This window comes from Rhinolophus hipposideros (assembly GCF_964194185.1).
Source record: "Rhinolophus hipposideros genome assembly, chromosome: 21".
Lineage (NCBI taxonomy): Eukaryota > Metazoa > Chordata > Mammalia > Chiroptera > Rhinolophidae > Rhinolophus > Rhinolophus hipposideros.
In genome coordinates, this window is record NC_138067.1 from 7,199,735 (window position 1) to 7,222,428 (window position 22,694).

A 22,694-nucleotide genomic window follows, 5' to 3' on the forward strand; every position below is an offset into this window, starting at 1 on the left:
CCCTGCATGCACATACTAGTAATTTCCCACTCACAGCTGGACTCATTAAAGATCAAGGCCGACTAATTTTCCTTTGCATTACCATGAAGTCTACATTTTTTCATAAACTTGATTGTAATTCTCAACAGGCGGTGTCTGTATCGTCTCTTCTTAAGTCATGTTTTTCAAATGTACCTTGTTTACCTGGAATTCAGAGCATTTTATAAATACATTTTAGAAGCCTGGTTTAATCTCCATATCTTCCAGATAGCGTTACAATCTCTAACCAGGTGTAGCAGCTTCTTTAATTTTAAATACCATTAGTGGTATTTAAATACCGGTAGATACTAGGTAAAACCAAAGGGTCCTGTTTTTGTAAAAAAGGTACCTGTGTGTTCATAAATAAAATTCTGCTTACATATGATATTCAGTTGCTATCTCTAGCAGGATTATGACTGATTTTTAATTTTCTCTATACTTTTCTAAACTTGAAACATTTTAAAAATGAATATGTTTATAATCAAGATAAAAACAGTTGTTACAAAAGCCTACCTGGTAACAATCATGGTAACAATCAGTATGCTTTTGCATTGAACATATATTGCCTTTCTAGTTAAAAAAAAAAAAAAAAATCAATGAAATAAACCTCATTTTGCCTGAAAAGCTATAGAATGTCAGTAGTGGTTTATATGAGTCTGAGTATAGTGTGTATACCCCTTCATTCTATTTTCTTCCAGTTTTAATGGGCGTTGTATTGCCCTCTGGAGAAATAGTTGAGGGCAATTTTGTCTGTCATCAGTGCCTGCAGATGTGTGGGGTAGGCGGGGCCTCTCATGAACATCAAATGGGCACTGGGTAAATTAAGGGTGCTAAACTTACTTCAATAAAAGGTACAACTTTACACAAAAATTTTTTTTCACTGAAAATGTAATACCAGCACCTTTGTTTTAAGGAAGTATGGGATCTCCTGGCTTAATTTGGGAAATGCATAGTTTCTGTTCAAAGTATTTTGTGTTTACATGTTGGTAAAAATACAGAGTTGTAAATAGTTAATCACTCGGTAACTGGGAACTACCTTGTGATTAGAGCATTTCTTACAATTTTTTAGGACGTGTTCCAGAGATCCAACCCAGGCTATTGCCAACAGATTGAAGGAAATGTTTGGAATATATTCTCAGCATTCCCAGCCAGATGAGGAGTTCAGTAATTGTGCTAAAGGTAGAGCTTGTATTGTCTGTATTGTTCTCATCTTGAAGTCTCACTGCATGGAGTTCTTTTTTTGGTAACTGAATTGGAAATATGAAGAAAAGATTTATGCCTTTATTTAGATTGAGGGCTAGACTACGGATGTCCAATTTTTCTGTCAATCAAGTGATTTCTGGGCCCTCCTCAGTAAGAGAAATCTTAGACTGATACCTTTCTTATGTTGAACTCTTTTGTTTGGGAAATCTGTAGTTTTCATTTGTACGCTGGACGTTAAACATGGATTCTTCAAAATATTAAGACTAAGAACAGAAGATATAGCTGTTTTCATGCCCAGACCTGTCCAGGGAGTTGTTTGATGTCGTGAATTAAAAGCAAGTATGAGTGGAATAGTAAACCAGTTATATACCTCTTCTCACAGAGCTACTCTGTTTAGTAGACATACAAAGAAAAAACATGGGAATTTTAATGGAATGCAATTGTAGTTTTTATGTGAAATTTTCATTTCACAGTTTTAGAAACATTTGAATGTTACCATGAAAAAAATAAAGGAATCCCTAGGGGTGGTTGAAACAGCAACTGTAGGAAATGCATATGGATGAAGTGTTGTGTTGTTTTTTAAATTTTATTTTAAGGAGGGATGGGATGAATCCTCATTTTCCACAATATTTTTCTTTACATGTGATTTGTGTTTTTTTATTATTTATACAGAAATTGCCAGCAAACATTTTCGTTTTGCAGAGATGCTTTACTATAAAGTATTAGAATCTGTTATTGAGCAGGAACAAAAAAGGCTGGGAGACATGGATTTATCTGTGAGTAAATAACCAGTGTATTGATCAGCACAATAAAATGTAGTTTCTTTCAGCCTGACCCACCAAAAAAAAAAAAAAAGGCTATTTGTAAGGAAATATTCTGTGGTAGTAAAGCTCTATAGTCAAGGAGTAAAACATTCACACTTAACTTTAATTGAGTCTTTAAATAACATAGAGTTTTTATTTCAGCCTTATTTAGCAAGAATAAATTGAGTATTGACTAGAAAGAACTTTAATATAAACGTTTAAAGAAAATTACAAAATTGACCAGTAATTGTTCTTATTTCTTATAACTATTTACATTTCTTTTTTATATATAAAATATGGCTATAGGAATTTAAAAAGCTGGTTATGACAAATTTTTAAATTTTGAAACACATACAAAAGTATGTATAAAACATAGCTGTAGTTTAGGGGCTGATAAGTGAATACCTGTATACTCACCTAAAGATTTGTTTTAAAAAATTTTTCATTGTAGTAAAAGATACATAAAATTTACTATCTTAAGCATTTTTAAGTGCACAATTCAATGGCATTAAGCAGTTAAGTACATTCACAGTGTTGTGCAAACCTCACCGCTGGCCATCTTTGAACTTTTTCATCATCCCAAACTGATAGTCTGTCCCCGTTAAATGATGATTCCCCATTCACTACTCCCTGTAGTAACTGGTAACCTTTGTTCTACTTTATGTCTCTACTAATTCATCTATTTTAGGTACCTTATATATTCATACAATATTCATTCTTTTATGTCTGGCTTATTTCATTTAGCACGTTTTTAAGATTCATCCATGTTGTAGCATGTATCAGAATTTCATTCCTTTTAAGGCCGAATAATAATACACACACACACACACACACACACACACACACACACCACATGTATGTGTATATATTACATTTTGTTTATATATTCGTCTGTTGATGGACGTTTGAGTTTTTTTGCACCTTTTGGCTATTGTGGTATACAGGTATCTATTTGAGTCCCTGCTTTCAATTCTTCTTGGTATATATTCTCATTAATCCTTTATCAGATATATGATTTGCAAATATTTTCTCCCATTCTGGAGGTTTTCTTTTTCACTTTATTGATAGCATCCTTGGAAACACAAAAGTTTTTAATTTTAATGAAGTCTGTTTTATTTTTTTCTCTTGTTGCCTATGTGTTTGGTGTCTATGTAACTTTTTAATTCAAAAATAATAAATATGTACAATTTTGGAAAATTAATCAGCAAATAAAATAAATGAAAATCATTTGTGATTATGTCACCCTGAATAAACATGTTGACTTTTGGTCCATTACCATCTGGCCAAGTCATCTGCTTTCCTTCCAGCTATCTCTTTATGACAGTGGCCTCTAACTGTAAATACTGTTTTGTCTCATATTTCCACATCATTATTTTTCTAAGCAACAGGATGATGTATGTGTATTTTGGTTAGGGATGTAATCTTTTTTATTAGCTATATTTCATAATATGTAAGATGTTTTAAAGTTCTTATACATTCCTTTAATAATGCTTTTAGCTAAAAAATGGACTTACAAAGAAAAGTTTTCTAAGAAAATAAGCACACACTTCTCACTAACTCAGAAAATAAGATTTCTTTGGTATTTTTATTTAACTTAACTGGGTATGAAATGTACAGAGTAGGCTAATGTTTCTCACTGTTAATCTGTTTTATAGGGCATTTTGGAACAAGATGCATTTCACAGATCGCTCTTGGCCTGCTGCCTTGAGGTCGTCACTTTTTCTTACAAGCCTCCTGGGAATTTTCCATTCATTACTGAAATATTTGATGTGCCACTTTATCATTTTTATAAGGTATTTTTGAAAATCTGATACTGATGAAGAAATTGTAGATGAGACCAAATTCCTGTTATCCATCTAGTTCATTTTAATATATAATATATACATTTCTTCTAGTTTTAATTACACATTTAATAATTTCTATTCTATTTGGGGAGCAGAGGAGCAATAGAGTCCGTAAGAACTATATAAATTTTTTTGCTGTAGTATAAAGATCTACTTTTGGATAAAAGCTTCATTTTATCCTTCCTTTTATTTCATAAAGGCTTTTTTTTTCAATTACAGTTGGCATTCAATATCATATGAGTTTCAGGTGTACAGTATAGTGGTTAGACATTTATATAATTTACAAAGTAATCCCCCCGATTAGTCTAGTACCCAACTGGCACTATACATAGTTATTACAATATTTCCTATGCTATATTTCCTATGCTGTACTTTTCATAAAAGCTTTTAGAATACTTTCATTTTATGAACTCAGAAAGCTTTAAAAAAGTAATAAACATATCACTGGGTAATCTTGTATAGCAATTTCTTTTTTTATTTTATGGAAATTAAATAACATTGAATGTGTCTTTCAGAAACATAAAAATTCTCTTTCACTTATTATGTAGAAGCACTGAGTTGTGGCATTTATTTGGTAGTTGTTTCGTTGTTGATACTGATTTAGTGTATGAATTTGTCTTATTTCAGATATAGCAGTCAAAAATAATTTTTATAGTGACAGATGAATGTCTAGAGTTTTCAGATATGAAATTTAAAGAGTAATGTGTTCAACCCCAATAGACAAACCGTGTTTTTACATATAAAATTTTTTGAAATACTATACAAGGTTTTATATAATTCATATGTAGCTTAATAATTATTTATAAAGACAGTGAAAGAAAGAGCAGCTGTTTCAAAATAGTATAATTCTTTAAACTTGTAATTTTTTATAAATTGTCTTTGTTGTATCTAAATAAGTAAAAAAAAATTAAATGTACCCATTTTGTTTTCATACTTCATTTTTTTTGTAAAAACTAGTTATTTTTATTAAACAAACTGGGGCATTTTTCTTTATTTCAGGTGATAGAAGTATTCATTAGAGCAGAAGATGGCCTTTGCAGAGAGGTGGTAAAACACCTTAATGAGATTGAAGAACAGATCTTAGATCATTTGGCATGGAAACCAGAGTCTCCGCTCTGGGACAGAATTAGAGACAATGAAAACAGAGTTCCTACATGTGAAGAGGTTTGTGAAAATATCTTAACATCTTTCTATAACAAAAGTACGTCAATATTTAGCCTATTCATAATTTTCACAGAGAGCAATTAAATTTAGTGTCTTTCTTATGCAGGGCTGGGAGGTGGCAACTAGGTTTTATATGGTATAATCTCCTGTATAGCTAATAGGAAACAAGAATCAGAAATAATTTGTGATTGCCCCAAGTTTTCAGTGACAGAATAAGAATTCAATGTTCTGTCTTGATTTCTTAATCAAGTTTCTGTACTTAAGAATGGTTGATACTCTAATTCTCTAAATAAGTAAGGAAGGTTGATTCATATTTAATATCTGCTTATAGGCTTTGAATTGTGTAAGACTGCCAGAATTTTGTTTTTAACGTTAGTGTGAAAGTGGAAAAGATACCTGATAGGAATATCTGATGAGCAAAGATAGTTTTTTTCACCTTAGATTGTTAGTGTATTTTTAGATATAATACTTGTTGGAATAATGGCATTCTATGTAAACAATCCTTTATGTAGGTCATGCCACCTCAGAATCTGGAAAGAGCAGATGAGATTTGTATTGCTAGCTCCCCTTTGACTCCAAGAAGGGTGAGTGAAGTTCGTGCTGACACTGGAGGACTTGGAAGGAGTAAGTTTAAAATACTACAGCAAACATTTGTGGGGCCAGATAGCTGGGAATTTAAATTCCATCTAAAAGTAGAAGTTGATAGTGTATATATAGAAGAAAATATTCTGTACATTACTGTGCCATATGGGTCACTTAAAAATAATGCTTTTGAAGAATATTTAAGAAGACAGGAAAATGTATGCTATAACACGTATCTTTATAAAAAGATAAAATACTATGTATTGATGTGATTCCTGTTTTATAAGGGTGTGTTTATATATAATAATACAAAAGGGCTGAAGTGGAAAAAACCTGAACTACTAAGAATGATTATTGTTGGGTGATAGAATGCCAGGTGATTTCTGTACATTTTTGAAGAGGTAGTACTTGTAAAAGAAGAAACAGAGGCTTCTTAAAGATATGATCCAGTTAGGTACAGACAAGCCAGTGAGTTACGAGGACTGACCGGCCTGGGCATGCTCACCTGACTCTTCTCAGTTGAGCTGTGCTAGCCTGGTTGATGTGACAGCAGTGCTGGCCCAAGAAGCACAGAAAGTTTTGCTATTCCTCTGATTATGTTTTAGGCAGCTTTTTCTGACATCTGCCAAGTGCAAGGTTTAAATTTTCATACTTGAGATAAAACTACTTTTTAAAAAGCAAGTCTGTAAATTCACAGAGCTCTAAATCCTTGGATGCTATTAAGGATATTCTTGTTTCTAGATCAACTTTTTAATGGAATTGATAAGCACTGGCTACAGAAGAAAGATCAGTTTTAAAATCAGGAATCACTCTGTCAGTGCATACTCAATACAGATGGATGAACTCTAGGAAACCTTCCTCATGTTTGAAAGAGGAGTCGTGATGGTGTAACTATTTTTCTGCATGTTATCCACTCAGACCCATGGCTGACAGCTGGTCATCCTCAGTCCTGTTTCTGTCAAGATTAGGACTTGACTTTAAACTTCCATTTTCTTTGTACTTGTCACTTCTCTATTTTCATGAGGTCTCTTAATAATTTATAAGATAATGATCGCAGTGCACTCTTTCTGACTCTGCAGCTTTGTTCCAAACACAAATCTAGTAAATTTGTTTGTTTGTATCATCAGGAAATTGAAATGTTAAGCCACAGTCTACCGGGACTACTTCTGTCAGTCCTCTTATGATATCCCTACATATATTTTTAAATTAAAAAGACCCACTGATGTGTAGTTTTTACAGCTAGAGATGAAAGAGGGAAAGGAGTACTTCTCAGAAATTCAGACATTGGTGTGACTGCTTAACAATACATGTTAAGTAGATGTAGACAATACATGTAGACTAAGCCATATGGTTAATAGTGTTTCTGTTTGGGAAGTTTCATAAATAGATAATGGTGATCGTTGTACAACGTTGTCAATGTAATTAATACCAATGAATTGTATACTTAAGTAGTTAAAATGGCAAATTATGTTACATATATTTTACCACAATTAAATAAAAATGACAATGTGATATGCCAAAAACCATTGAACAAATTTAAATGGGTGAAATGTATGAGAATTATATCTCAATAAAGTTGTTTAAAAAATAATAAACTAAGCTTAATTGAATTTAGAAGACATAAGTCTCTTCTTGCTGAAGGACATTATTGAGTTTTAGTAATTTTCTATATGGGGAAAAAGACAAAGATGAAGATTCATAAAACTGGGGGAAGTGCTCCCAGATGATACCATAGCATATCAAGTCCCTTTATCCACTAGTGGCTTTACAGTGAAATCATGTTTTACATGAGTGTTAGGTAGAAATTGAATCTGGTCAAAAATATTATGGAAAAAATAGAAAAATTCTTTAAATTAGCACTAAATCATGAAGGCCCTATAGTCTTGGAGGGCAAAGTCTAGTTTGAATGAGCCTTAGGTGGCGTGGAGTTATGTGAGACAAAGAGAGAAAAATCTTTCTTTACATTTTGCTCACAATAGTGTGCAGTTGAATTTTCATTTGTTGAAAGTAGCTATGATGTGACTCCTATAATTTCTGTTTGCTTTTTAAATTATGAAGTATTTCAAACACTAATTAATTTTGTACATAACAGCTTGGATCGAAGTCAGGTCTGTCTGCTTGAGTTAAACTGTTTTTCTTTCTGACCCTAGGCATGCCATCTCCAACCACATTATATGACAGATACAGCTCCCCAACGGCCAGCTCTACCAGGAGACGGCTGTTCGCTGAGAACGACAGCCCCTCTGACGGAGGTACACCTGGGCGCGTTCCCCCACAGCCCCTAGTCAATGCTGTCCCTGTGCAGAATGTATCTGGGGAGGCTGTTTCTGTCACACCAGTTCCGGGACAGACTTTGGTCACCATGGCAACAGCCACGGTCACAGCCAACAATGGACAAACTGTGACTATTCCGGTACAAGGTAAGGAAGGCAGAGTTAGATATTGAGTTCTTCTTTCTCTGTGGCATTTATTGGAAAGTTACCTGAGTTTTGGCTGGAATGATGATAGAAGTGTGGGAGGAAGAAGGTTAGGAGGGGAGAAACTGGAAACCTGTGCCTGGAGAACCTTGTGTTAGCAACGCTTTCTTCCTGCTTTTTTTCTTTGTAACAAACTGTAGGTATTGCCAATGAAAATGGAGGGATAACATTCTTCCCAGTCCAAGTCAATGTTGGGGGGCAGGCATCAGCAGTGACTGGCTCCATCCAACCCCTCAGTGCTCAAGCCCTGGCTGGAAGTTTGAGCTCTCAACAACAGGTGACAGGAACAACCTTGCAAGTCCCCCCTGGTCAGGTGGCCATTCAACAGATTTCCCCAGGTGGACAACAGCAGAAACAAGGCCTACCTTTAACCAGCAGCAGTATTAGACCCAGGAAGACCAGCTCTTTATCACTTTTCTTTAGAAAGGTAATATTTCAGGTACCCTTACCAGGTGATGAGCTTGGGAAATAGAAGTGTTAGATAAACAATGTTTGAAATGGTTTTGTTTATCTACTAGGTTTACCACTTAGCAGGTGTCCGCCTTCGGGATCTTTGTGCTAAACTGGATATTTCAGATGAACTAAGAAAAAAAATCTGGACCTGCTTTGAATTCTCCATAATTCAGTGTCCTGAACTCATGATGGACAGACATCTGGACCAGTTGTTAATGTGTGCCATTTATGTGATGGCAAAAGTGAGTATTTTGAACATAAGAGGAAAAAAGATGCTACTTCCTTACTGTCAGAACTTCTAACAGCTTTATTGAGATATGTCACATACCACATAATTCACTCAAAATGTAAATGCAGTAGACTTTAGTGTATTCACAGATATGTGCAGCCATCACCATGGTCAATTTTAGAACATCATATTCCATTGTATCAGTATATGATGTTTATCCATTCATCAGTTGATGACTGTTAACCACTTTTTGGCTATTTATGAACATTTGTGCACAAGTTTTACACAGACAGTTTCATTTCTCTTCAGTATGTATCTAGGCATGGATTCCTGGGTCATATGGTAACTCTTGTGTTTAACCATTTAAGGAACTGCCAGCAATAAATGAAGGTTCTGATTTCTCCACGCTCCTTAGTGACTGTTAATCACCATTCTACTTTGTGTCTATGAGTCTGACTGTTCTAAGTGCCTCATATAAGTTGAATTGTGCAATATATGTTTTTTGGGGATTGGTTTGTTTCAATTAATATAATGTTCTCAAGATTCATCTATGTTGAAGTGTGAGTTATAATTTCCTTCCCTTTAAAGGCTGAATAATTTTCCATTGCATGGATAGACCACATTTTCTTTATCCATTCATCCACTGATGGACACTTGGGTTGCTTCCACTTTTTGGCTATTGTGAATAATGCTGCTGTGAACATGGGTATACAAATCTCTTCGAGTTTTTTGTTTGACTTCTTTTGTATTTATACCCAAAAATGGAATTGCTGGGTTATATAGTAATTCTACGTCTAATTTTTTGAGGAAATTCTATATTGTTTTTCACACTAGCTCTACGATTTTACATTCTCACCAGCAGTGCACGAGAGTTCCAGTTTCATTCCTTCTTGCCAGCTTGTTATTCTCCATTTTTTCATTTTAGCCATCCTACTGGGTATTGACTGGTACCTTATCATGGTTTAAATTTATTTGTATTTCCCTAATGACTAATGATGTTGAGCGTCTTTTGTTGTGTGTTGGCCACTATTATCTAAGTTTTTGATTTTGACCATCCTAGTGGGTGTGAAGTGCTATCTCATTGTAGTTCTGATTTGCATTTCCTTGATGACTGATGATGTTGAGCATCTTTTCATTTGCTTACTGGTCTTTCTATATTTTTAGAGAAGTATCTGTTTAAACCCTTTGCCCATTTTTGAATTGTTTGTTTTGTTGTTGAGTTGTAGGAGTTCTTTATATATTCTGAATACAACTCCCGTATCAGATACGCCATTTGCAAATATTTTCTCATTTTGTGTGTTATCTTTTCACTTGATAACATTATTTAAATTATAAAATATTTAGATTTTGATGAAGTCAATTTATTTTTCCTTTGTTGCTTGTGCTTTTGGTGTCATATCTAAGAATGCTTTGTCAAATCCAAGGTTTTGAAGTTTTATCCATTTTCTTCTAAGAGGTTTGACTGCTTTTCATACATTAAACCAACTTGGCATTCCTGCATTCCTACTGTAAATCCTACTTGGTTGAGAATTCTTTTTATATGGTATTAGGTTCGATTTGGTAGTATTTTGTTGAGGAATTTTGTCCTATTCATAAAGTGATATTGGTCTATAGTTTACTTGTTAAAAAGAAACAGGCTTGGTCTGGTTTTTGTTATCAGGATATTAGACTCAATGAACAGGGAAGGGTTCCTTCCTATTTTTTGGAAGTTTGTGTGTGAAAAATTGGTATTCTATAAATGTTAGAATTCAGCAGTGAAGGCACTGGGGCCTGTGCTTTCCTTTGTGGGTAGTTTGAGGAATAATTCTTTATCGTTATAAGTCTATTAAGATCATCTATTCTAGAATCAGTTTTGGTAGTTTATATCTTTCTAAGAGTTTGTCTATTTCCTCTGGGCTAATTTGTTGGAACACAGCTGTTCCTAATATCCCCATATAGCCTTTTTTCTTCTTTGTCAATTTATTTTCTTAGTAATTGAGTGTTCTCTTTTTTCTTGATCAGTCTAGCTAAAGATCTGTCAGTAGAACTACCTTTGGTTTCATTTATTAATGCTCTAATCTTTATTACTTCTTTCTGTCTGCTTGCTTCAGGCTTAGTTTTTGCTCTTTTATGAGTGACTTAAGATGGATGGTTAGGTAATTGATTTAGTATCTTTTTTAATTTTTTAATATAGGCATAGGCATTAACAGTTACGAATTTCCCTTTAGGCACTGCTTTAGCTGCATCTCATAAATTTTGGTATGTTGTCTCTTCATTTTCACTCAAAGTATTTTCTAATTTCTCTTGATTTGACTCATTGGTTATATAGGCATGTTGTTTCAATTTTTGTATATTTGTGAGTTTCCCCAATTTCTGTTAATGATTTCTAATTTCAGTTAATTGCAGTCAAAAAATACACTTTATATTATTTTAATCCTTTTAAATTTATTGAGGTTTTATAGCCTAGCAAATGATCTGTCCTAGAGAATGTTCAATGTGCATTTGAGAAGAATGTATATTGTGTTGTCATTGGGTGTAGTGTTATATAGGTGCCTGTTAGGTTTAGTTATTTTATGATTTTGTTAAAGTCTTCTGTTTTGTTAGTATGCTAGTTGTATCCATTATTGAAGGCGAGATACTGAATGCTACAAATATTATTGAATCATCTATTCCTCCCTTTATTTCTCTGTTTTTATTTCATATATTTTGGTGCTCTATTATTAGGTGCATGTATGCTCATAATGGTTACAGCTTCCAGATAGAGTGACCATTTTATCATTATGACATGTCCCTCTTATGTTTTGTTCTAAATACTTTATAGTATACTTGTAAAGCCACCTAGCTTTTGGGGGGGTTGCAGTTTGCACGATACATCTCTTTCCATCCTCTTTGTCCAACCTATTTGTATTTTTTAATCTAAAGTGTGTTTTGTAGACAGAGTATATATACTTGGATCTCTGTCCAGGCTGACAATTTTTGACTTTGTGTTGTTTAATCCACTTATATTTAATGTTACTGTTATAACTGGATTTATGTCTATTTTACTTGATACACACACACACACACACACACACACACCAGAGTCATGTCTTTTTGGTCCTTATTCCTCCTTTACTGCTTTCATTTGCATTAGGTGAATAGTTTGAAATGTGGCATTTTAATTTCAGTAATGCTTTTCACTTTTTTTTTTTACTTATTTTCTTAGTGGTTACTTTAGGGCTTACCATATACATATCTATATCTCTCTCTTCCTCAGCTTTATTGAGATATAATTGACATATAACATTGTGTAAATATAAGTGTACAATGTGATGATTGTGATAAAGTGATCCATCACTTCACATAACTGCTTTTTTATTTGTAGTTATAACATTTAAGACTAACAGTAAGCAACTTTTAAGTATATGGTACAGTATTGGTAACTATAGTCACAATATAATACGCTGTTATATTAGATCTCCAGAACTCAAGCATAACTAAAAGCTTGTACCCTTTGACTAACATCTCGACTAACATCTCACGTCCCCCAAGCCCCACACACACATCTTATCAAAATCAGCTTCAGATTTATACTAACTTAATTCCAGTGAGATATAGAAGTGTTAAATGTTAATGCTATATAACTTTCCTTTTCATCCTTTGTGTGGTATTGTTATGCATATTATATCCATAAGTGTTATATACCCAACAATACAGTATTGTTTTATATGATTTCATGACTTTTAAAGAAGCTGAGAGGAGAAAGGAGTGTAAATATTTATTTATAGCTTTTGTCGTATTAACCTTACCATTTGATTCTCTTTATTGGTACCTGTGGTTTCAAGTTGTCATCTGGAGTCATTTCCCCCTAGTTTTCTTTGTGCTGTTTTTGGCAAATGTATCATATCTGTAGTGTTACATAGGTCCAACAGTATATTACATACATGTTGTTTTATACATTTGCTTTTTAAATCAGTTAAGGAAGAAGAAATATACATTTTATACTGTATAGTAACATAATTATCTTTACCAGTGCTTTTTGTCTTCAGGATTATTTGAATTGTCTGGGGCCTTGCTTTTATTTGAAGAACTTTTTTTATTCTTGTATATGGGACTGTCAGCAGCAAGTTCTGTTTTTATTTATCTGAGATTATATTTATTTCACTTTAATTTTTGAAAGAGAACTTTGCTGGATACTGGATTCTTTAGTTTTTTTACTTTGAGTACTTTGACTGTCTTGTTCCACTGCCTCTTTACACCTCTATAATTCCTGATGAGAAGTCGGCTGTTATTTTATTGGGGTTCCCTAACAAGCGAATAGTTGTTTCTCTTGATACTTGCAAGATTTTCTCCCTTTCTTTGGCTTTCAGCATTTTGACTGTGTTCTGGGTGTGTATCTCTTGGTATTCATCCTACTTGGATTTCATTGAGGCTCCTGGATATGTAGATTAATGTTTAAAAAATCTGGGAAATTTACAGCCTTTATTTCCTCAAACATTTTTTTCTGCTTCTCTCGCCCCTCTCCTTTTGGTACTCACATTATGAATATCATGGTGTTCCACATCTCTCTGAAACTGTTAGTTTTTCTTCATTCTTTTTTCTCTACTCTTTGGATTGCACAATCTGTCTTTAAGTTTGCTAATTTTTTTTTCTTTGTCAGTTTAAATCTACTGTTTTGTCCCTCTAGTGAATGTTTCATTTGTTGCTGTATTTTTTATACCAGGTCTTGGTTTAAATACCATTACTGTCTGTTGTTGAATTTTAGTAGCTTTTCTTGAATAATCATTTGTTTTATGTCCTTAGGACCATTTCCAGAGACATTAACTGGCTGTTTTTTTAATAAAAATTTTTACTAATTTCATTGTGGAGCAAGTATATGGAGCTCCACACTTTATTTGGCTGGAAGTCAATATCTCTCACAGAACACTCTTATTTTCAAGGTCACAAAAGAAGACAAGTCTTTCCAGAATATTATGCGTTGTTATAGGACTCAGCCCCAGGCGCGGAGCCAGGTAATGACAGTCTCTCCAAGGGCTGAAAATAAAGCTTAAAGTCTTTGATGACAAAACATTAACCGCAGTTAATTCTGTAGACTTTTCTCCAGGTTAAACAACTAAGATTTTAAGGGAAGTCTTCACTTTAACTTTATTTAATCATTGACAGACAACTTCACATCTTGACTAGTTTAATTTCTCTTTTCTCCAAAAGGTAATTAATGTGAAATATTTCACTCCTTCTTAATTCAGGTAATCACAAGAAAGATGTAAATTAGGAAGTTCTTTGGTTTCTATGTCACCTTTCAGTCTGGTTTAGGAAACATAGTACTGTACATTTAACCAAGATAACATTAAATTAAATTTTAAAACTCACTTTACCTTTAATACTATTCATCTATCTTTAAAGAGGTAGGTATGTGAGATCTTTGTGTTTGACTTAGAATGACTTCATTTTTATGGTTGGGTTCTATTACTGTTCTGCAGTATTGTAGGCAGTATTTAGAAGTTGAAGCCAGACAGGCCTTGTAAATTCTGGATCTGTTATTTAGTAGATATATGACCTTGGTTGCTTTTACTAACTTACCCTGAGGAGGACCATTACTACGTAGGGTTGTTGTGAGAATTAAATAACATGTCAAGGTCATAAAGTCTAGGATGCATTCAATACATACTAATTTCTGTCCCTTTCTCATGGTCTCTCTAAAGGTGTATAGAAGTGTTTTGATAAAAGGGAAAAGGAAAAGAAGAAATTCTGGCAGTAGTGATAGCAGAAGCCATCAGAATTCTCCAACAGAACTAAACAAAGACAGAAGTAAGTGAGATCTTTATGAACATTACAAAATAAAATTAGGAGCTTCTCTTATTTTTTAGGCCTAGAAGACTTGAGGATTATTAAATTAAATTACTACTAAAGAAACTGTGAAAGTATTTTATTGGCAAAGGATTTGTTGGACCAATAAACAGAATTCTAAATTTAGTGGCACAAAGTTGTTTGTGCATGACATTTTTCTCTGGAGGATTTAGAGAAGATTTCAGGCAGGAAATCGGTGGCCTGAGTTCCAGAAAAGTCTGGCATGTCAATTGAAACCATACTATGGAAACACCATCCCTGTTTGTTTGCACCACTAATGCAGGGCTCAGGTCCTAGAAAACTGGTATGACTTATTAGTATAAACTACTCAGTACTTATGGCCTGTGGGTAAAGTTAATGTCTTAATGTCTTATCTGTGCTTTGCATCCTGGTATGAAAAGTAAAGTGCCCTGTTGCTGCCATTATACAATTTACAAGCAGAGCAGGTAGCTGTTTGCCTTTATCCTACTGAATTTTTCTTCTTAAAAACAATCTGGAATACTAGCCTGTCTGTAATACCCTTTGTGCTACCGGCTGCAGCCAGCAGAGACTCCAGTCCTGTCATGAGGTCAAGCAGCACCTTGCCCGTTCCACAGCCGAGCAGCGCCCCTCCGACACCTACTTGCCTCACAGGTGCCAACAGTGACATGGAGGAGGAAGAGAGGGGAGACCTCATTCAGTTCTACAACAACATCTACATAAAACACATGAGAACGTTTGCCCTGAAGTACTCACAGGCACACATAGTAAGTGTGACGGGGACAGTTTCATGCTGTTTTCCACTTGTGAGGGATAAGGATCCACTTATATTTGAGCTGCTCCATCTGTAAACTAGTTTTACAGATATTTCTCTTAAGTAAAACAGAGGAAGTCTAACAAATAATTTGACTAACCAACATAATTTCTGTTGTTGTATAGCACTGAAAAAGAATAAGATGGTATTTAGACTCCCTACAAAGTATAGCAATACAAGAGAGAGAATGCATTGGTTCAAATTGTCTAAAACTAGCAGCTGTGGTGACATTGCAAGTTATTTGACTTTCTGTGCCTCTTGTTTCCTCCTATATAAAATGGGAATAGTCCCTAGTTGACAAGATGAAATGACTTAATGTATTAAAAATGCTTAAAACAGTGACTGGCACAAAGCAAGCACTTACTTGTTTGCTATTTGTATGGTTTTCTTATGGTTTAATTTTTGCTGTCACTGTTTACCATTCATAAAGCTACTGATTTATTCACCCTTTCAGTAAAAATAACAAAAAATACCTGGTTAAAAATTTTGTGTAGCTTTCTTAGAAATACTGATTTTTTTAATTTTAATTTTAATTAATTTATTTTTTAACAGATGGATGCTCCTCCGCTCTCTCCCTATCCATTTGTAAGAACAGGCTCTCCTCGCCGAATACAGCTGTCTCAAAATCATCCTGTCTACATTTCTCCGCATAAAAATGAAACAATGCTTTCTCCTCGAGAAAAGATTTTCTACTACTTCAGCAACAGTCCTTCAAAGGTAAGCCTAACATATAGCTTGGCCTTTACTAACTCCAGAGAGTTTAGGATACTAGAAACAGCATCAATGGGAAACCTTTGGTACTCACACGAGTACGGGGAACTGCCCAGGAAAAGTGATCAGCAAGTCCCAATGGATCAAAAACCAGGGGTTTTGGGGGAGAACTTTAGGGTTAGAAATCAAGTAAGGGATTTGGATTTATTTTCATTCCTTCCTTTCCTATTTGTGCATTTTTAACATTCTACTGTAAACTGGGCTTTTGTGTTTTTTATTCTATTTGTAAATTTTTAAAATTTCAAATTTCTATTAGGGAGAGAAAATTTGGATCTCTGAACTGAGTGCCTGTTTCTGGGACAGGCATTGTCTGCCCTCTGGATTCATTGTCTGAGAGGAGAAATGGACACTTTATACAGTGTGATAGCCATATTAGCACAGATTTGTGTGGCAGGCAGTATCTACCTTAGTCTGCGATGGGGATGGAAGCTTAAGTCAGGCCTCAATGAATGAAAAGTTAGCAAGTTGCTGAGGTGTGGAAGGAAGGGTATCCAGGAAGAAGCTAATATGGGAAGAAAAACTGTCCTTGAGGCAGTAAAGTGAGATCACTGGTCATGGTGTGTTAAGGAGTGCACCTGGCTCTGAGGCCTTTATGTGGTATTTGTATTGATGTTGATACTGCTTAGAGAAACATACACATATAACAAATGGCCTGTACTCTTTAAAAAATGTTAATATCATGAAGAAATAGGTAGATGGTGAGGAGGGTACTGTAATGGAATAGAGGAAACTAAAGAGACATGGCAGCCAAATGCAGTACAAGTCTTTGATTGGTTCCTACATAGAAAAGTACAGCTATAAAGGACATTTTTGGGGACAAGTGGGAAAATGTAATGTGGACTTTAATGTTAATATTTACCTTTAAATTTCCATTAAATTTGTTTGGTATTGATGATGGAGGTGGATTATGTAGTTCTCTATATGCTTCAAGTATTCAGAGGTGATATGTGTCAGTAACTTACTTTCAAATGATTCAGCTAAAGAAATATAGAGAGAATAAATGTGGTAAATGGTGATTAATAAATGGGTATTATACCAGTTTTCTAACTTTTCTGTAAGCTTGAAATCTTTTAAAATGGAAAGTTGGGGGAAAAAAGATAGCAAAACTTTTCCTATAATAGTGATAAAGTGTTACATGCTTTGGAATAAACTTAGCTCTTGTAGAACAATTATTTCACTTGAATTAAGAGATTTTAAAAAATGGAATAAATGAAGACCAAATATTAAGATATAATTTCCTCCAACCATTACATAAGTTTAATTCCAATGACATTCCCAGTGGAATTGTGAAAACTGGGAATAAAAATGGCAACAGCCACAGAAAGCAAGTAGAATTGGAGGAAATGACTCTTACATTTCCTCTCATACTAGATCATCATCCTATATCCAAATAAATTCCAAGTGGATTAAAGTTTTAAATGAAAATAAAAAATGGATCAGTCAGAATACTCAATTCAAAAGAAGGTCAAAAAAGGAGGAAAGTAGAAAAACATAGAAGAAAATAGCAAATAAATAGCAATTAAATGTAAGTGGTCTAAATACACCAATTGAAAGGCAAAAATTGTAAATTGGACAAAAAAGCAAGACCCAACTATTTATTGCTTATATGTAATGCACATTAAGTATAAAGACACAAATTTAAAGTAAAAGGATTATAACCCAAATGTCCTGTTAACCAATGAATAAAGTATATATCCATAGGATGAAATATTACTCCAATAAAAAAGTCCTGATAAATGCTACAATATGGATGGACCTTGAAAATATTATGCTAAGTGAAAAAATCCAGTACAGAAAGAGAAATGTTGCATGACTCCATTTATATGAAATGTCCAGAATGGAAAAATTTATAGAAGCAAAAAGTAGGTTAGTGATTGCCTAGGGTTGCCGGGAGTGGAGGGTTTCTGCTAATGGATACAGAGTTTCTTTCTGGGATGATGAATGTGGTGATGGTTGCACAACTCTGGGAACAAACTAAAGCCATGGATCTGTACACTTCAAATGGTTGAAATATGGTATGTGAATTATATCACCGTAAAGCTGCTTTTTAAAGTAAAAGGATGAACAAAGTTGTACTCCACTAATACTAATCAAAACTTGGAATGCTCTATTAATATCATTAATATTATCTGAAAGTAGATTTCAGAGCAAATAATATTATCAGTGATAAAGGTAACTTCATAATCATAGAAGATATACTATAATCCTAAATAGAAAGAAACCATTTATATTCAAGGGATTTCAACATAATTGACAGAAAAAAAGTAGACAAAGTCAGTAAGGATATTCAAGATGTGAACATTATCATCAACCAGATTGACTAACTGACATTTGTAGAACACTCCAACAGCACCAAGTGTATTTGGAACATTTACTAAGACAGACCACATTCTGGACCATAAAGCAAGTCTCAATAAGTTAAAAAGGATTCAAGCAATGTATTTTCTCTGACCAGAGTGGAATTAAATCAGAAATCATTACCAAACATACCTAGAAAACCACCCAAATTTTCGAAACTAAATTGTATTTCTATGACTCAAGGAAAAAAACAAAAGAAAAGTTGGAAAGTCTTTTGAACTAAACGAAAACCTAACATCAAAATTTGTGGAATGCAGCAAAAGCAGTGCTAAGAGGGAGATTTATAGCACTAAATACTATATTAGAAAGAAGGTGTCAAATTAGTGACCTAAGATTTCACCCCAAACAACTAGAAAAAGAGTGGAAATGAATGAGATAGAGGACAACTCAATGGAAAGGAAATTAAGACTACTAAAAGTTAAGGGTTTTGTTTGTTTGTTTGAGAAGATTAAAATAATTGATACATCTCTCTATATACTAATCAATAACGAAAAGACACATTACCAATATCAGAAATGAGAGACATCAAAACAGGTCCTACACACATTAAAAGTATGATGAAGGATAAAAACCAACTTTCTGCCAATAAATGTGATAATGCAGATGAAACGGACCAATTGCTTGAAGGACAAACTTCCAGAATACTCAAGAAGTAGTCTTAATAGCCCTATTATCTATTTTTAAAAATCCAACATTTATTCATGATAAAACTCTCAGGGAACTTTCTCAGCCTGATAAAGAATATGTATTTTAAAAATCTGTAGCTAACACCTTACTTATGCTGAAAGACTAATGCCTTCCTTTTAAGGCAAGGATAGCTTAGCTACTCTTACATTCCTACTCAACACTGTAACCGTAGGACCTCACATGTACAATAGGCAAGACAGAGAAGGCGTACAGATTGAACAGTCTCCATTCACAACGTGATTTTCTACATAGAAAAATCAAAATCTACAAGTTACTGGCACTAATAAGATCAGCAAGGTTACATGATTAATGTACAAAAATCAAATGTATTTTTATATACTAGTAGTAAGTAATCAGAAGAAGAATTTAAAAACACTATAAATAGCATTAAAAATTAAATACTTATGGATAAGTCTGATGAAAGATGTATAACACTCATATCCTGAAAACTACAGAATCTTGGTAAAAAAATTAAAGGTGAGAAAATGGAGAGCTATATCGTGTTCATGAATTGGAAAAACAGTATCAAGATGTCAGTTTTCTCCCACTTGCTGTATAAATTCACCCCAATTCTTACCAAAATCCCAGCAGAATTATTTGTATGAATTAACAAACTGGTGGCAAAGTGTCTATGAAAACACAAAGGAATTAGAATTAAAACAATTTTGAAAAACTTGAAGGACTCACACTATCTGATTTCAAGACTTAACTATAAAGCTACAGTAATCGAGACAGTTTGGTATTGGTGAAAGAATAGACATTTAGATCAATAGAATGGAAAAGAATCCGGAAATAGTCCACACATTTATAGCCAACCGATTTTCAACAAACGTGCAAAAGCAGTTCAGTGGAGAAAAGATAGCCTTTTCAACAGATGGTGCTGACACAGGCGGATATCCATATACAAAAATAATAGTAAACATGCACCCAGACTGCGCCACATACAAAAACTAACTCAAAATCGACCACAGACCTAAATGGAAGACCTAGAACTATAACACTCAGAAGTTAAACCATAGGAGAAAATCTTTGTGAACATAGGTTATGCAGACTTTTTAGATACAGCATCGAAAGCATATCTATAAATGATTGATAAATTGGATTTCATCAAAATTAAGAATTTCTTAAAAAGCAAAAATAAATAAATAAATAAATAAAAATTAAGAATTTTTGCTCTTTAAAAGATAGAAAAAACAAGCCAGGCGGGGAGAAAACTTTACAAATCTCGTATCTGATAAAGGATTTGTATCTACAATATATAAAAACTCGAAAGGAAAATGAACCAAATTTAAAAGTGGACAAAAGATTTAAACACACTTCACCCATTGCGTGCCTATGAGAAAAGCTAAAATCTGAAAAATGACAACAAATGCAGCCGATGATGTGGAGCGATTGGGACTTCTGCGTATTGCTGGTACATAGCTATTATACCTGGAAAATAGTGTGGCAGTTTCTTATAAACATCCCTTTACCATATAACCAGTCATCTCACTCTTAGGTGTTTTATTCCAAGTGGAATGAAAACTTAGATTCATACAAAAACGTGCTCATGAATGTTTATGACTTTATTTCTAATTGCCAGAAAGTAGAAAAATACCCAAATGTCCTTCAGCTGATTAATGGACAAACCTGTGGTAGACCCAGCAAAGATTACTACTTTGCAATAAAAAGGCACAAACTACTGTGACACTTAGCAACACAAATGAATGTCAGACACATTAATGTGTAACTGAAAGGCCACTTACCAGGATTCCACTTCTGTGACACTGTGGAAATGGTAAAACAATAGGGACAAAGACCATGGTCAGTGGTTGCCTGGGGGCAGGGTAACTAGGAATGAGAATTTTTTGGAGTGAAGGAACTGTTATGTATCTTTATTGTGATGATTACATGACTGTATGTATTTGTCAAAATGTGTACAGTTTACAAGGGTGAATTTTACTGTATGTAAATCTTTAAAACAAAAAAAGTTAGGTTAAGCATCCAGATTAGTGGCTTTCAATTCTGCCTGTATCTGGGGAGGTTTCAGAAAAATTCTAGCACAGAATTAGGAGTTCCTCCAATAAAAGAAAGCAATAGTAGACTGTTGGTTACAGAATGATTTGTCATCATGACTTAATAGGCGTAACTGAGATCAAGGAAGACTATTACAAAGTAGGAAGTGCCTCGGGTCTAGAACCACCCTATAACATCCTAACATTTACATGGCCATGAAAAGAGAATCAAGTAACACACAAGATCAGTTAAGATGAGCGATCATTAATGACACTTGTCAGGGCAGTTTCAGGGGATTGGTGTAGCTTGTTGAATAATAAATTATGGTAATATTGCTTATAGTATTAAACTTTGGGATTAAATAATATCAATGACATATCAATAGGAGATTAAACTATGATACAGACATACTATAGAATACTATATAGCAGTTAAAAAGATGTCATCTATATTGGGGGAGCCAAAAAGTGTATACAAGGGGACACTTTGGTCAGCATTGCTCAAGCAGTAGTTTGCCGTAATCAGAAGTGTCTGGACACTGATGGGAACCACTTTGAGCACCTCTTGTAATTGCAGAAGTCAAATGTGACTTGTATTCATCTTTTGTTATCAGTATATTTTGAATATTACAATTTTAATACAGTTTTCTTTCCTTAAAATGTGTATACATTTTTTTGGCACCCTCTATATAGTGATAATGGGAAGATGTAAGACAATTTACTATAGTAAATGCATGTAAATATGCTCAGTATGCTTTCCATAAGAGAACATGGGCAATGAAGCAGCACATGAAAAAAAATTTTAATTAACAAACTACCAGAAAATAATGTGATAAACTGACTTTGGGGGCTTTGGAGAAACTTAATGCTAAAGGCACTATAAACAGATCCGGTCTCTGGCATTCCGGCAGTGTTTTTCGCAATAGGAATTCCTAACAGAAAATAATTTGCCTAACTTTTCTCAGTTCTCCCAAGAATAACATAACTAGTACATTCGAGATAATATTAACAAATTACCCACAATGGGTGCTTTAGGGAATTAAGGCTTATTTCTCCTGTGAAATTCTAGTTAAGCATGGCTGCTAACAATTGAGTAATACTAGACTGAAAAACAGGCATACTACTGTGAAAAAATCATTCTACGTGTTTTTTTTAATAATTCTAGTTTTTAAAAATGGAAAGTGGTGATGTATGGAATTGATTAAACATGGCATACAGTGTGATGCTCAATAGCTGTTGTGAAAACAATCACAAATTTGTGCGCTTACATTGTTGAAAAGTATACCTCAAGATCACCTCTGGAACTCATTAAAAAATGGAAATAGTCTTCCTCACCCCAGTCTCAGCAGCTGAGAAGTGAAATTGGAAGGATAAATAATTTAGTAGTTCTTTTCTCTATGAAGATGTTCAAACAGTTCACTATAAACCACTTAGCTCATTGGGGTTCTTTGCCTCAACACTGAATTATGTGTTAGCATTTTAAAATTTTTACATCTGTTTTACCTCACTCTAG

At 33.9% G+C, this 22,694-nt stretch overlaps 1 protein-coding gene across 4 annotated transcripts in view; it reads left to right on the top strand.

The window, feature by feature from the left end:
- RBL2 (RB transcriptional corepressor like 2) overlaps nt 1-22,694 on the top strand; it is a 48,210-nt gene that overhangs the window by 19,517 nt on the left and 5,999 nt on the right. For 3 of the 4 annotated variants that reach the window (XM_081031664.1, XM_081031663.1, XM_081031666.1), the window contains exons 10-21: nt 1,088-1,197; nt 1,894-1,997; nt 3,680-3,817; nt 4,868-5,032; nt 5,545-5,656; nt 7,765-8,034; nt 8,232-8,518; nt 8,610-8,786; nt 13,672-13,743; nt 14,434-14,539; nt 15,119-15,324; nt 15,924-16,088. In XM_081031664.1, coding sequence (XP_080887790.1) covers nt 1,088-1,197; nt 1,894-1,997; nt 3,680-3,817; nt 4,868-5,032; nt 5,545-5,656; nt 7,765-8,034; nt 8,232-8,518; nt 8,610-8,786; nt 13,672-13,743; nt 14,434-14,539; nt 15,119-15,324; nt 15,924-16,088 — 1,912 coding nt within the window. The remainder of the gene's footprint in view (nt 1-1,087; nt 1,198-1,893; nt 1,998-3,679; nt 3,818-4,867; nt 5,033-5,544; nt 5,657-7,764; nt 8,035-8,231; nt 8,519-8,609; nt 8,787-13,671; nt 13,744-14,433; nt 14,540-15,118; nt 15,325-15,923; nt 16,089-22,694) is intronic. The other variant, XM_081031665.1, reaches the window with a different exon arrangement.